We start from the raw sequence: 14773 nt of genomic DNA on the forward strand, positions 1-14773 counted from the left end.
AGGGGGAAGTGGGTTGGCCATGTGTTGGTTGAGGTTGAACTTAGTTGGTAGGAACTTGGGGTTCATTATATTCTTACTCCTTTTGTATGTGTTTGAAAATTTCCTTAATAAGGTAATATATACTTGTCATGGAAAAGTATTTATTTTAGAAACCAGGCAAAGATAAGAAAATATAAAGAAGATAAGTTATCCATAATTCTATAATCCACAGATAATTACTTTTGTACTTTTAAAATGATATATATATTTTTAAATTATTTTTTAAAATCTTTATTGTTGCAAGTATTACATACACTGAGTGGCCAGATTATTATGATCTCTGAACGCATAATAATCTGTCTACTCAGTGTGTGTGTGTGTGTGTGTGTGTGTGTGTGTGTATTAGAGGCCCGGTGAATGAATTCATGCATGTGTGTGTGTGTGTGTGTGTGTGTGTGTGTGTGTGTATTAGAGGTGAATGAATTCATGCATGGGTGGGGTCCAGCCAACCTGGCCAGGGGGAGGGGACATGGGCGGTTGGCCGGCATGCCTGCTGGTGGAACTCCTGGTCGAGGGGACAATTTGCATATTAGCCTTTTATTATATAGGATATATACTGAGTGGCCAGATTATTATGCGTTCAGAGATCATAATAATCTGGCCACTCGGTGTATGTCCCCTTTTTTCTCCCATTGACCCTTGTAGCCCATCCCTGTCCCAGACCTTCACCACCCTATTTTCTGTGTCCATGGGTTATGCATATATGCATACAAGTTCTTTGGTTGATCTCTTCCCTCCCACCCAACCACCCCACCTTTCCTCTGAGATTTGACAGTCTGTTCCATGCTTCTATGTCTCTGGGTCTATTTTGTTCAACAGTTTATTTTGTTCCTTAGATTCCACTTACGAGTGAGATCATGTGATACTTGTCTTTCTCTGACTGGCTTATTTTGCTTAGCATAAAAATAGAAAATGGGGAAATGTTTCCCCCCCATGTGTCTCAAGCTCATTTTTTGCTTGCAGGTAGACAGTGTGTTTCCTGTACACTGTGGTCATTACTTCATTTGAGAAATAATGAGCTAATGTATTTAGAATGCTTGGCACATTATAAATGCTCAGTAAATGGTATCAGTGGTTGGTGGTGGAGATTGTGAGCATGCCTTCCCCAGAAATGTGCCAAATGGAGGTGCTGAAGAGAATCCTTGCCTGGGAAGAGGTTGGATGGAACCTCTAAAACCCTTTCCACTGCTGAGGTTTTATGAGCTTTTAAAATTATAAATATTTGCATTTCAAGTTTAAACATTTGCACTTTTGTTCCCAAACATTATTTTTGTGATTGCAAAATAGCTTCCAAGTTGCTATGGTGCCAACTCACTTGTGGTTATGGGTAGTACACTCATGTATCAGAAACCTTATTACACAACAGTAGATCCTGTTTTTGGTGAATTTGCTAACTGTAAGTAATTGTGTTTTTGAATGAAATTCTTCAAAGCAAATGTACTTCTGCCAAATTCTCTTTCTTGGATGCCTAACAGTTGCATCATTTAGTCCTGGGACTATGCCTAATTTTGCTATATTTAGTTGTAGATATTCTTTCATATCTCTCACGCTTGTTGAAAGAATAAACTGGGGAAGTGATTAATATGGAAATCCTTCTTAAAGCACAGTACAAATGTGCTTTATGTGTGGAGAATATGGTTTCATTGAGAAAATGTACACTAGCAAATTATTACTATTAAGTATACACTTAGACTATTGTCCCAAAGCAAGGAGCAGTGGTATAGAGTTTAACTTCTTTTGCTGCTTCAATGGTAGCAGTGCGACTTTTGGTCAGGTTATATGCTGACCACATTTATTTCCTCTTGCAGAATTAGCATACTAATACCTGTCTTGAAGGTTGGCTAGGATGTATATAGAATCGTGTATAAAATACCTGCACAGCACCTAACATATGATTAGACACTCAGTCACAGTGATGACCCCAACAGTAATGGTAATAGATGATGTTGCTGCCATTTGGCTATGCTATGGTGGTGACCATGGAGTTAAGTGACAGGGCCCCTGGAGAGCCTAAAGGCCTTTAGCCTTCCTGCTGATGTCCACCTGTCTGCCCAGGCACCTGTTATCTGATAGCATCTGATACCACAGTTGTCAGTGGTTCTGGCTGACTACTATTTTTTGGTTATTGTTAACCCTCACCCAAGGATATTTTTCCATTGATTTTTAGAGAGAGTGGAAGGGAGGGGGAGAGAAAGAGAGAGAAAGATCGATGTGAGAGAGACACATCGATTGGTTGCCTCCTGCACGCCCCGAACCAGGACCAGGGACCAAGCCTGCAATCGAGGTATGTACCCTTGGCCCAAATCGAACCCCTGACCCTTCAGTTCGTGGGCTGACACTCTATCCACTGAGCCAAACCAGGTAGGGCCTGGCTGACCACTTTTAGCACTAGGGATTTTTCTCATTGATCATTTGATTATCATCCTAAATGAAGCTTTCTAATTTTTCATGACTTTTTAAAGGAATATATTTTTATTGATTTCAGAGAGGAAGGTAGAGGGAGAGAGAGATAGAAACATCAGTGATGAAAGAGAATCATTAATTGGCTGCCTCCTGCATGCCCCTCCTGGGGATTGAGCCCAAAACCCGGGCATGTGCCCTTGACTAGAATCGAACCTGGGACCCTTCAGTCCGCCCGCCGATGCTCTATCCACTGAGCCAAACCGGTTAGGGCATGACTTTTTTTAAAGCATACCCTTACAACACTTTTATGTCTTTAAACAACAAAAATGCCCAAACCCCAAGCCTTCAGAGTTGGTCTGTGGCTTATGCTGTGAAAGAGTAACCATCATCTGAAGACCTGCTTGTCCATCAAATACCCCTTAGTGGTCTAGACGTGTTCTAGGGTAGTAGACTGACCAGGAACGGTGTATAAGTAGTCCACTGGGGTCCACAAAGAAAAAAGTTGAACTTTAACTGATGAATTTTATCTGTCACCTTTTATACTGTACATTTATACAAGCATGCTCAAAAGTTTTTAAATGAAAGTTTTGAAAGTTTGGTAGCCACTGTTCTAGTTATAAAAGATCCCAATATATCAGACTGTGCTGTTTTGCAGAAGCAGCTGAAAAAGAGCACTGGCTATTGGTGATTACCACATTCATTTTATCTGAGAGCTTATAAATATGGTCAAATGTTTTTCAACCAATAAAATATATCTGAGAGAAGTTGGGGTGCTTTTGGAATAAGACTTGTGGTTGAGCCAGAATTTCAGAAACAATTGATCTTACAGGAAGTAGTCGAGAATGTTTTCTCAGTGTCTTAGTGGGAAATGTAGGTGTGGTTAAGTCACAGAGGCAGCACTGAGTTCCTGTTCCTTGTGGTTTAAAGGTTTTGCATCATTCGTCACTGACAACAATGTGGTAGACATTGTAGGCTACAAATTTAGAAGCACAAATGTACATGGATTTATTTTTGGTCTTAGGAGCTTGGAAATTGGAGCTCTGCATGTTCCTTGCTCAGTCAGAATACTTCAGAGCTTCTTGATCAGAACTGGTGGGGATTTTAGAGAACTTGGGTTCCAATATTGATGGAGTAAAAAAGTTCTGTAACTTACCCAGCTGAACTTGCTGGTGGGGCCCACTCAGCCGTGGCTCAGTGGTTGAGCTTCAACCTATGAACCAGGAGGTCATGGTTCGATTCCTGGTCAGGACACATACCCCTCTTTTGGGCTAGATCCCTAGTGTGGGATGTGTGGGAGGCAGCCGATCAATGGTTCTTCATTATTGATGTTTCTGTCTCTCTCCCTCTCCCTTCCTCTCTGAAATCAATTTAAAAAATAAGAATTGCTGGTGGGGCTCATTGTCCAGATTTGCCATTTTGAGGGGGTGTGGAAAGACCTGAATTTCTTTGTAATTTTCCTCCTTTGTACTTTATGGGTGGTTGTACCTATTTTGTAAGTTGTTGAGAAAATTAAGTTAACCAATGTGTGTCAAGCACCGTGGCTGACAGTAAGTGCTCAGTAAATATGTATTGGTGTTCTTCCCTTTTCTCTCTCACTCTCTTTTCTTTGTGCTTGTCAATGTGAAGGGAGCCACCTGTGTAGAAACTTATTTTTACGGGAAGATGAGGAAACCTGAAGTGAGTTAAGCAACTAAAGTTATTGACTTGTGAACGAACCCCTTTGTCATGAGACTACGGACAAGTGCTGGCCACAGACCAGTCAGGGATTCCGGGTGACACTAGATTGAACTGTAAACAAAAGTGGGTGAGCATGAGACAAATTGCTGCCCTTTTTTTTTCCTGAGTGGGTTTTCTGCTTAATAAAGAAGAAGTGCCATTATGACACATGACATTTTGATACAGTTAATAAAAGATGTTAACTAGTTTTAAATGAAGGCTCCAGTAGCTTTCTAGCTCCTGCTAAGAGAAATTCATGCCTTTTACTTCCCTAGAGAGTAAGTGATTTTAGTCTTAGTTATCCTACCTAATAAAATGGTAATATGTAAATTACCATCACTCCGCTACGCCCACGATTGGGCCAGAGGGAGGTGCAGGGGGCGGGACTCGGGGTGGCCGGGGTAGCCGATTGGGCCGGCAGGACGCTGAGCTCGCGTCACCAGTGGCAGCGCGAGCTCAGCATCTGTGCCATGGCTGTGCTGCGGAACAGAAGGGGCCTCTGGGGCAGCGAGCTCATGTCCCGCCGCGGACCATCAAAAGCGGGGGAGCTGGGTACCTGTCTGCTCCGGCACCAGGCCTTTCGGAAGCCTCCGGCGTGGTGCACCAGCGGACAGGCACCCAGCTCCACCGCGATCGAAAGCGAAAGCGTGTAGGGGACCCTACACGTGCATGATTCAATCATGCACTGGGCCTCTAGTTTCATTATAGAGTTGAAAAAGCTATCCAGGATTATGCTTCAATCCTTTGCAGTTATCCATCTTGAGTTGTCTGTTTATTGCCTACGTATTTATTTATTTATTCATTTGTTCTTTCATTCCTCATATACTTACTGCACATCTACTATGTATTTGCCTTAACATGTAAAATTTTATTTAACTCTCAGAAGTTGGGATGTTTTTGGAATCACATCTGTGGCTTGAGCCATATAGATCTGTAGGTTTATCTCTATTATATACTTAAACCTTTAAAGCTTTAAAATTCCTCTGAGCAGAGCTTTAGCTTTATCTATCAAATTTTAGTATGTTCTCTTTTCCTTTTCACTGTTTAGTGTATTTTTAAAATTTATTTATTTATCTATCTTTTGTTAATCTTCACCCGAGGGTATTTTTTTCCATTGCTTTTCAGAGAGGATGGAAGGGAGGGTGAGAGAAGAGAGCGAGACAAAGACAGACAGACAGACATGTGAGAGAGACACAATGATCTGTTGCCTCCTGCACATACCCTGACGGGCTGGGGGAGTGGGGAGAGGCTAGGTGGGAATGAACCTGCAACCCAGGTAGTGCCCTTGACTGGGAATTAAATCTGTACCCTTCAGTGAGTGGGCTGATACTCTGATCATTTAGCACACTGGCCAGGCTATATATTTTTTTTAAATCCTCACCTACGGATATGTTTTTCATTGATTCTAGAGAGAGAAGGGAGGCGGGGGGGGGGGGGGGGGGAGAGAAAGGATAAGATTGATGTGAGAAACATCCATCTGTTACCTCATGCAGTGTTCCAACCAGGGATCAAAACCTCACCAGGGTATGTGCCTAACCTGGAATTAAATCTGCAACCCTTCAGTGCACAGAACGACTCTCCAACCACCGAATTACATTGTCCAGGGCTGTTTAGTGTATTTCAAATTTCTCTTGAGATTTCCTCTGTTTAATTTACAAATATTTGAGATTTTCCATATATCTTGTTGTTTTCAAGTTTAGTTTGAACTGAAAACATAATTTGCATGATTTCCATTTTTTTCTATTTGTTATGGTTTGTTTTATGAGCTAGTCTTCTTGGTGATTGTTCATTGTGCACTTGAAAAGAGTACGTATTCTCCTGTAGTTGGGTGAAGTGTTTTATAAATGTCAGTCATTGATCAGGCTGGTCGATGGCATTCTACATATTGTCTTTATCCTGCTTGTTCTATCAGTTACTGAGAGAGGTGAGCTCTCCAAGTGTAATGGTGGATTTGTCAGTCTCTTTTCAGTTTCATCAGTTTTTGCTTCATTTGAGACTGTGTTGGTTGCACGCAAATTTAGTTTTCTCTTTTAATGTATCTACTGAATGTTTGACTATATCTCATTATATGAGTTTTTTTAGTAGTTGCTCTGGCATTGCAAAATATATACCTAACTTTGCACTTACATTTTATCACTTCAATTGTAATGTAGAAACCTTAGCAGCATATTGATCCTTTACTCTCCCTTCTTTGTATTGAGGTTGTCATATGTTTAACATCTGTGTACATTGAAAAACCTTATCAGACAATGTTCAGTTTTTGCTTTTGTTAAGCATTCATATATTAAAGATCTTAACAGGAGAGAAATAGTTTATTGTATTTACCTATGCATTTGCCTATTCTCTTGCTTTTCCTTCATTCTTGAAGTTCCAGGTTTCTTTCTTACTGACATTTACCCTCCATATTAATCAGCTAGGTCTGCCTTAACAAAATACTATCGGCTGAGTGGCTTAAATAACAGAGATTTATTTTCTCACAGTTCTGGAGACTAGAAGTCACAGACCAAGGTGCTGGCCGATGCAGTTTCCGGTGAGGAGTCTTCTTGGCTTGCAGATGCTGTCTTCTCTCTTAGTGCTCTCAGGGCCTTTCTTCTGTGCTTACATGGGGAGAGAGAGGGAGCATACATGTGCTCTCTTGTCACTTCCTCTTCATGTAAGGGCACTGGACCTATTGGATTAAGACCCTACTCTTATGACTCCACTAAACTTTTTTTTTTCTTTTATCCACTACTTCTATTACTTTTTTATAGTCTTCAAATAGCTTCAAAGTCTTTAAATTTCCTTTTAGATGTTAATAGATTGCTTTGGGTAGTATGGTCATTTTAGTGATGTTAATTCTTCCAATCCATGAACACAGTATATTCTTCCATTTGTTTGTATCTTCCTCTATTTTTTTTTCTTCAGTGTCATGTAGTTTTCCTAGTACAGGTCTTTTACCTCCTTGGTTAGGTTTATTCCAAGGTATCTTAAAAAAAAAAATTCTTTATTGATTTTAGAGAGGGAAGGGAGAGGGAGAGAGAGATAGAAACATCAGTGATGAGAGAGAATCATTGATCGGCTGCCCACTTGCACGCCCCCTACTGGGGGTTGAGCCTGCAACCCAGGCATGTGCCCTCGCTGGAATTGAACCTGGGACCCTTCAGTCCGCAGGCTGACGCTCTATCCACTGAGCCAAACCGGCTAGGGCTATTCCAAGGTATCTTATTTATTTATTTATTTTGTTGCAATGGTAAATGGGATTAATATATATACATACATATACATATACATATATATATGTATGTATATGTATGTATGTATGTATATATATATATATATATATATATATATATATATGTATATATATATATATACATATATATATATACTAGTGTTCCCGTTGCAGGAAAAATCCTGCAATAGGGTTTCCTGCTGCACTCTACCCCACCCTGCCTGCTCTCCTCCCTTGTCCCCCGCCCTGCGATCTCCGCCAGCCCCCCTGCTTTTCTAACTTCTCCGCCAGCCCGCTCTCCTTCCTTCTTCCCTGGCCCCGCCTCCGCTCCTCCCTTCTCCCCCGCCCCGCCTTCTCCACCAGCCCCCCTGCTTTTCTAACTTCTCCCCCAGCCCGCTCTCCTTCCTTCTCCCCTGGCCCCGCCTCTTCTCCTCTTTTCTCCCCTGACCCCACCTCCGCTCCTCCCTTCTCCCCTGGCCCCGCCTCTGCTCCTCCCTTCTCCCCCGGCCCCGCCCCTTCTCCCGCGGCCCCGCCTGCTCAACTTCCTTCTCCCCCGGCACCGCCTCTGCTCCTCCCTTCTCCTCCCCCCGGCTTGCTTGCTTCTCTGCAGCTTTGCTCCCTTCTGCAGCTCTTGGCTTGTTTCTACGCTGTCGCGGTATGCAAATTAGCCGCCATCTTTGTTGGGATAATTTGCATATTCGTCCTGATTGGTTGGTGGGCGTGGCTTGGCTGGTGGGCGTGGCTTGGGCGTAGCGAAGGTGTGGTCAATTTGCATATTTGTCTATTATTAGATTAGATACACACACACACACACACACACACACACACACACACACATACACAGACACACACACACATACACAGACACACACACACTAGAGGCCCAGTGCACAAAATTCGTGCACTGGGGGGTGGTTCCTTAGCTCAGCCTGCACCCTCTCGCAGTCCGGGAGCCGTCAGTCGGACACCTTAGCGCTGCCGCGGAGGCAGGAGAGGCTCCCACCACCGCCGCTGCACTCCCCAGCCATGAGCCTGACTTCTGGCTGAGTGGCGCTTCCCCTGTGCGAGCACACTGACCACCAGAGGGCAGCTCCTCTGTTGAGCATCTGCCCCCTGATGGTCAGTGCGCATCATAGTCACTGGTCGTTCCACCGTTCGGTCAATTTGCATATTAGCCTTTTATTATACTAGAGGCCTGGTGCACAAAATTTGTGCATGGGGGCTGGGGGCTGTCCCTTAACCCGGCCTGTACCCTCTCCAATCTGGGATGTCTGACTGCCGGTTTAGACCCGATAAACTGGCAGTCAGACATTCCTCTCACAATCCAGGACCTCTGGCTCCTAACCGCTTGCCTGCCTGCCTGCCTGCCTGATTGTCCCCTAACCACTCCCCTGCCAGCCTGATTGATGCCTAACTGCTCCCCTTCTGGCCTGATTGCCCTAACTGCCCTCCCCTGCTGTCCTGATCACCCCCAACTGCCCTCCCCTGCCAGCCTGATCACCCCCAACTGCCCTCCCCTGTCGGCCTGATCACCCACAACTGCCCTCCCCTGCTGGCCTGATGGCCCCCAACTGCCCTCCCCTGCGGCCTGATGGCCCCCAACTGCCCTCCCCTTCTGGCCTGATCACCCCCAACTACCCTCCCCTGCTGGCCTGATCTCTCCCAACTGCCCTCCCCTGCTGGCCTGATCACCCTCAACTGCCCTCCCCTGCTGTGACCCACCTCCTTTGTGCGAGGCGGCAGAGACAGTGGGACCAGCCTCCTCCGCACCACGCAGAGCCACAGGACCCCCAGGTCTCACTGCACGGAGCGGCCACTGGGCCCCGCCTCTGCTGTGCGTGTCGCTATCTTGTGGTGGCCATCTTGTGGCAGCCATCTTTTTTTTTTTTTTTTAGCTGCATTCTCAAATATTTTTTTTTAAATTTCTTTATTGATTAAGGTATCACATACTTGTCCTCATCCCCCCATTCCCATCCCACACCCCTCCCCACACATGCCCCCACCCCCCTGTTGTCCTTAACCGCTGGTTAGGCTCATATGCTTGCACACAAGTCCTTTGGTTGATCTCTCCCCTTTACCCCCACCCTCTCCTACCCTCCCTCTGAGGCCCGACAGTCTGATCCATGCCTCCTTGTTTCTGGGTCTGTTCTTGTTCATCAATCTCTGTTGTTCATTATTTCCCTTGATGAGTGAGATCATGTGCTATTAGAAATACACTTATAAGAACCGAAAATGAGACAAGCAATAATGGTTATGGTGACAGGCAAATGAATCAGTCTGTAGTGAGTTTCTTTCTGGGCCAACAGTTCTTTTGAGACCCAATTTCAATGTCCAACAGTTCCTTATGTGTACATGTCAGCACTGACATTACAGTTCTGGATGGTGGACAAATGGTGGTAATGCAGGTCCGACTCTTTCTGGTTTGGTCCTGGGCAACCTGCAGTGATACACAGCTGCTACCTGCTAGTATGGGAAGGCCACGTCAGCGTCTTCCATCTCTGGACTGCTTCTCTTCTGTCTTCATGGCTGGAGTAGTCGTGGCAGCCATCTTGTGACGATGTTGCGTGAGGGTGTGATGCCACCTAGGCTTTTATTATATAGGATAGGATACACACACAGGCACACACACAAACATACATATATATTTCAGAGAGGAAGGGAAAGAGAGAGAAACTTCAATGATGAGAGAGAATCATTGATTGGCTATCTCCTGTACATCCCCTGGGGATTGAGCCCACAACCCAGGCATATTCCCTATATGGTAATCAAACCATGACCTCTTGGTTCATAGGTCGATGCTCAACCACTGAGTCACACCTGCCGGGCTCATTTATTAATTCTAGTAGTTTTTTTGTGGAGTCTGTAGGTTTTCTATGTACAATATCATGTCTTCTATGGATAATGACAATTTTACTTACTCCTTTTCAAGTTGGATGCCTTTGATTTTTTCTTCTTGTCTGATCTCTGTGGCTGGGATTTTGATTCTCTTGCCATTTTACCCATAGATGTTGCCTTTTTATTACTGATTTCCCTGCCAGTATTCTTCTCTGGGCCATGTTTAGTTACCAATGTAATCTAGGTTTTGAAGTCATTTACAAACACTCTCATCACATAAGTTGGAACTCTTAGACTAGATGGCCTGTATTTGATCTTGACACTGGATATCATTCAACTTGGGTTATCTTGTTATCCTAGTACTCACATATATAGACTGAGTCCTATCAGGAAGACAGAGATTACTAGATTATTTTAAGAATTTAGTGTAGGAAATTGATTAAACTGGTTTTAGAGGACTGGGAAAAAAAGGGGAACCCTGAGATAACAGATGATAACTATAGGAAGCAACTCCACCCCTAGGTTGAGGGGTACCAAAGGAAAGAGGTTGGGGTTATGAAATCTTCATCAGAGAGATGAACCCAGGCAGCTAGCGCTCATGTGTCTGAGGACAGAGGGCTACCCCACTGCCACAGGAGCTCCTGGGGGGCCCATGGAGCGGGGACTCAATCCTTCGAGGAGAGAGAATAGTTTGGCCACTACTGTCACTTCTGAGAGTGTACGATGAGCTGGTTCTGGGAGTGCGGAAGCTGGAAACTGGAACAGGTGTCACCACCAGATGACTATTGTTGGGGTGACACTGCTGGTCAGCAAGCCCATAGGAAGACGGAGTCCCTCTCCCTCCTCTCCTCCTCTCCCCCGCCCTGTCTTCCTCTGCACCCTGTTGAGAGAGCCAGGTGGGCTGAGAAGAAGTGTGCTTTGTGTCATCTCAGGTCCAGTATCACACAGTCTGGAGAGTAGGTTGGCGCTGAGAGCTGAATGACCAGCATGATGGCTTGCTTTATGAGTGGGAGCAATTCCTGATCCTATCTGAGAAACATTTCAGGATAGGCAAGCACTTAAGCAACATGATTTGTTCTCGAAAATTAGTGGTTTGTTGGCTTTTGAGTTAGCAACTGTTGTGCATCAGGGTTTCTCCAGGCTCTTGCCATTTTTTCCCTTAGATTATGTGTTGTTAAAACTGATTAAAGAGCAGGCTTGGGTTGCTCGGTGGGTTGGAGCATCATTCTGTACACCAAAAAGGTTGTGGGTTTGAGTCCCAGTCAGGGCACATACCTGGGTTGTGAGTTCGATCTCTGGTCAGGGCATGTGCAGGGGGCAGCCCATCTATGTTTCCCCCTCCCCCTCTCTTCCCTCTCCCTCTCCTCCTTTCCCTCCCCCCTTCCTCCCCCTTCCCCTTCTTTTTTCTCTCTCTAAAAAATCAATGAAGAACATATCCTTGGGTGAGGATTTAAAGAAAAATAAAGGAGTAGGTTTGGGGGAGTGGGTGGAGCAGGCTCAAAGCCCATTGGTGGTTTATGTGTAGAGAGAACATGGGATGTTGAGTTAGGGAGCCTTGGATTCAACTCAGCTAGCTTTGGGCAATTTATTTAACTTCTGTCAACTGTAGTTTTCTCATCAGAAGAATACCATTAATACCACGTACCTCTCTCAGTTGTTAAAAGGATTGAATCATTGAATTAATTGATATTTATATGTAGTATCTGCAATTCCCCAGAGCAACCACTGAGAAAATATATGGTACAGAGAAAGACAAGTACCATATGATTTCACTCAAATGTGGAATTTAATGAACAAGCTGAACTACCAAGCAAATTAGACACAGACTAATAAGTAGAGAGCAGGCAGATAGCTCGGGGGGTGGGGTGGGAGTGGGTAGAGGGATTAAGTAAAAAAGAAAAAAAAAGAGTGAACTCATGCACTTGGACTACAGTGTGGTGGTTATGGAGGTGGAGGTGAAAGAGGACATAGAGGAGATAAACGGGGATGGAAAAATAAAATTAAATATATGGTAAAAGAAATAACAAGAGAATTAAAATGGTACACTAGAAAATATCTATTTAGCACAAAATGGAGGAATTGAGAAACAAAACGATATGACATGGAGAAAACAGCAAAATGGCAGAACTCCTTCCTTATCAGTAATTACATTAAATGTAAAGGGTTAACTTCTAGTTAAAAAGTAGAAATTGGCAAAATGGGTGAAAAAAAGTTTGTCCAACTCTGTGTTGTCTACAAGAGACTCACTTTAGTTTTAAAGACACAGATAGGTTGAAATAAAAAGGATAGAAAAAGATATTTCATGCAAACAATAACCAAAAGAGGTCGGGGTAGCTACACTGATGTCAGACAAAATAGACCTGAAGACAAAAATCGCTGCCAGAGACAAAGAAGAAGGACATTATAGATGTTAAAAGGGTCCGTCCAGCAAGAAGGTGCCGGAGCATAGTTAAATAAAGAACACCCTGCTACTGCTCCGCACTCACCTACACACTTGCCAGCCCAGACACTAGTTTAGTTTAGATGCTCTTTCTGTGTACGGTAACTCAACACACGGACGCCATTCCCTTCACAGTGCAGGATGCCTTTTTGACGTCTGAGGCTAAAAGCCTGCTCTCACCTGATGTTGATTTCTCCCCACACGTAGGTACGAAGACGCCCTAGTCCTCTTGCTCTCCGAGGTATTGAATCGAATCCAGTTCAGATACAACCAGGCCCAGCTGGAGGAGTTGGATGACGAGACTCTGGATGACGATGTAAGCAGCACGCCCTTGTTGGCCTTTCCTGGTTGTCATGTTGTGGTGTGAATCAGCATGGAGACCTGGAGCGGCCAGTCCTTGGCTCTGGAGACATTTTAAGCCAGAGTAGTCTTACAGTTTGAGTTGTTCATTTGAAATTTATATCCTGCCCGTCTCTTTGGGTTCATTAACTGTAAAAAAAAGTTTTACAGGCATTTTTACCTATGTGGGCTAGAGATGTAAGTACATCTGTTCAGTGAAAAGTGTAAGACTTCTGTATCCCTCCTATTTTCCCTGCCTGGCACCCACACCTCCACTCCCCACTCTGGGCAACAAATAAAAGCTAGTTGGATGCTGGTGGAAATAGTGAAAGAGATACTTAAACGATAAGGCTAGAATGAAAGGAAATATCTTTTGAGTATATTTTGTAAACTGATATTTCTTAAAATCAGTTTTGAATTTATTGATGCTGGTGTCCCACATTGATAAGGAAAATGTCTTTAAGGACACAACTCTAGTGGTTTTTTTCCTTAACCACCATGCACTTCAAAATTGTCAAGTCACTGGTATAGCTTCAAAATAGCAGTGCCTGTGGCATAATCAAGACCATGAGGGTAGCCATGTTTGGGTTGGAAAGAGCTCTGTACTCTGTACTGGGAATCAGATGGCCTGGATTTGAATCCATGAAGGAGACAGAGGCCAGGGCGTTGAATTTCTCTGAACCTTAAATTTCTCATCTCCCAAAAGGGGGAGGTATATCTGTGTTGACAGTTGTGTGAGGGTAACATATGCAGAAGGACTGGCTACATTCCTGGTACATGCTAATTGCTTAGTAAACTTTGGCTTCACTTCTTGTTAACTGTATGACTTAGGCCAATGCTTTCTCATATTCTAGCATGGGTAAGAGTGACTGGCACAGATGTTAAACAGATTTTGATTCAGGAGGTTTGAGGTGTGGCTCACGGCATTGCACATCTAACAAACCCCCGGGAGATCCGATGCTGCCTGTTTGTAGACCATACTTCAGTGGCACTGACTTAGTGATACTTACAGAACCCAGTACTGGCCTGTCTCAGAAGGAATGAGTGACCAGTTCCTATAGCTGGGCTGGGCGAAAGGGGACACGAGCATTTTTTTCACAAGTAGCTTTTCTATCTCTATACCTATGACTGTAGGGGAAAAAGTAGTTCATTCTCAGATCATCTCTTTTTTTAAAAAATTTTCTTTATTGATTAAGGTATTACATATGTGTCCTTATTTTATTCCCCATTGCCCCCCCCCCCCCCTTGTTCATACCCTCACCCCCTAGTGTCTGTGTCCATTGGGATCATCTCTTTTTTAGGAAAAAGCTTTTAATGATACTTTTAAAAAATATCTTTTAGCTTGGCCTTTTTAAAGTACCAAATAACCTGGTTCCATCATTTGCCATTTCTTCAAGATGGTATGTCTAAGAGTGAGGCTGAGGATCGCTTGGCAGGGAAAATGACAGGACCCTGCCTGTAGGAGGGCTGACCCATCTGTGTTTCCCCTGCAGCAGCAGACAGAGTGGCAGCGGTACTTACGCCAGAGCTTGGAGGTAGTGGCCAAAGTGATGGAGCTCCTTCCCACACACGCCTTCTCAACACTGGTAACTCACGTTTGGAGGGGGATAAAGAGCCCAATGATTTCCCTGCACATATAGGATGAGCAGTAAGGCTTTTTTGCTCACCAGTATTATAAAAAGATATACACTGAGTGGCCAGATTATTATGATCTCTGAACACATAATAATCTGGCCACTGTGTGTGTGTGTGTGTATGAGTCCCGGTGCATGAATTCATGCATGGGTGGG

At 44.0% G+C, this 14773-nt stretch overlaps 1 protein-coding gene across 1 annotated transcript in view; it reads left to right on the plus strand.

Moving 5' to 3' along the window:
• The window catches only part of XPO6 (exportin 6), a 129417-nt gene that overhangs the window by 71268 nt on the left and 43376 nt on the right, over positions 1-14773 (plus strand). Inside the window, exons 10-11 of the mRNA XM_079784684.1 lie at positions 12852-12960; positions 14477-14569. Of these exons, the coding sequence (XP_079640810.1) occupies positions 12852-12960; positions 14477-14569 (202 nt within the window). The remainder of the gene's footprint in view (positions 1-12851; positions 12961-14476; positions 14570-14773) is intronic.

The sequence above is a fragment of the Cnephaeus nilssonii genome (genome assembly GCF_951640355.1).
Source record: "Cnephaeus nilssonii genome assembly, chromosome: 2".
NCBI lineage: Eukaryota > Metazoa > Chordata > Mammalia > Chiroptera > Vespertilionidae > Cnephaeus > Cnephaeus nilssonii.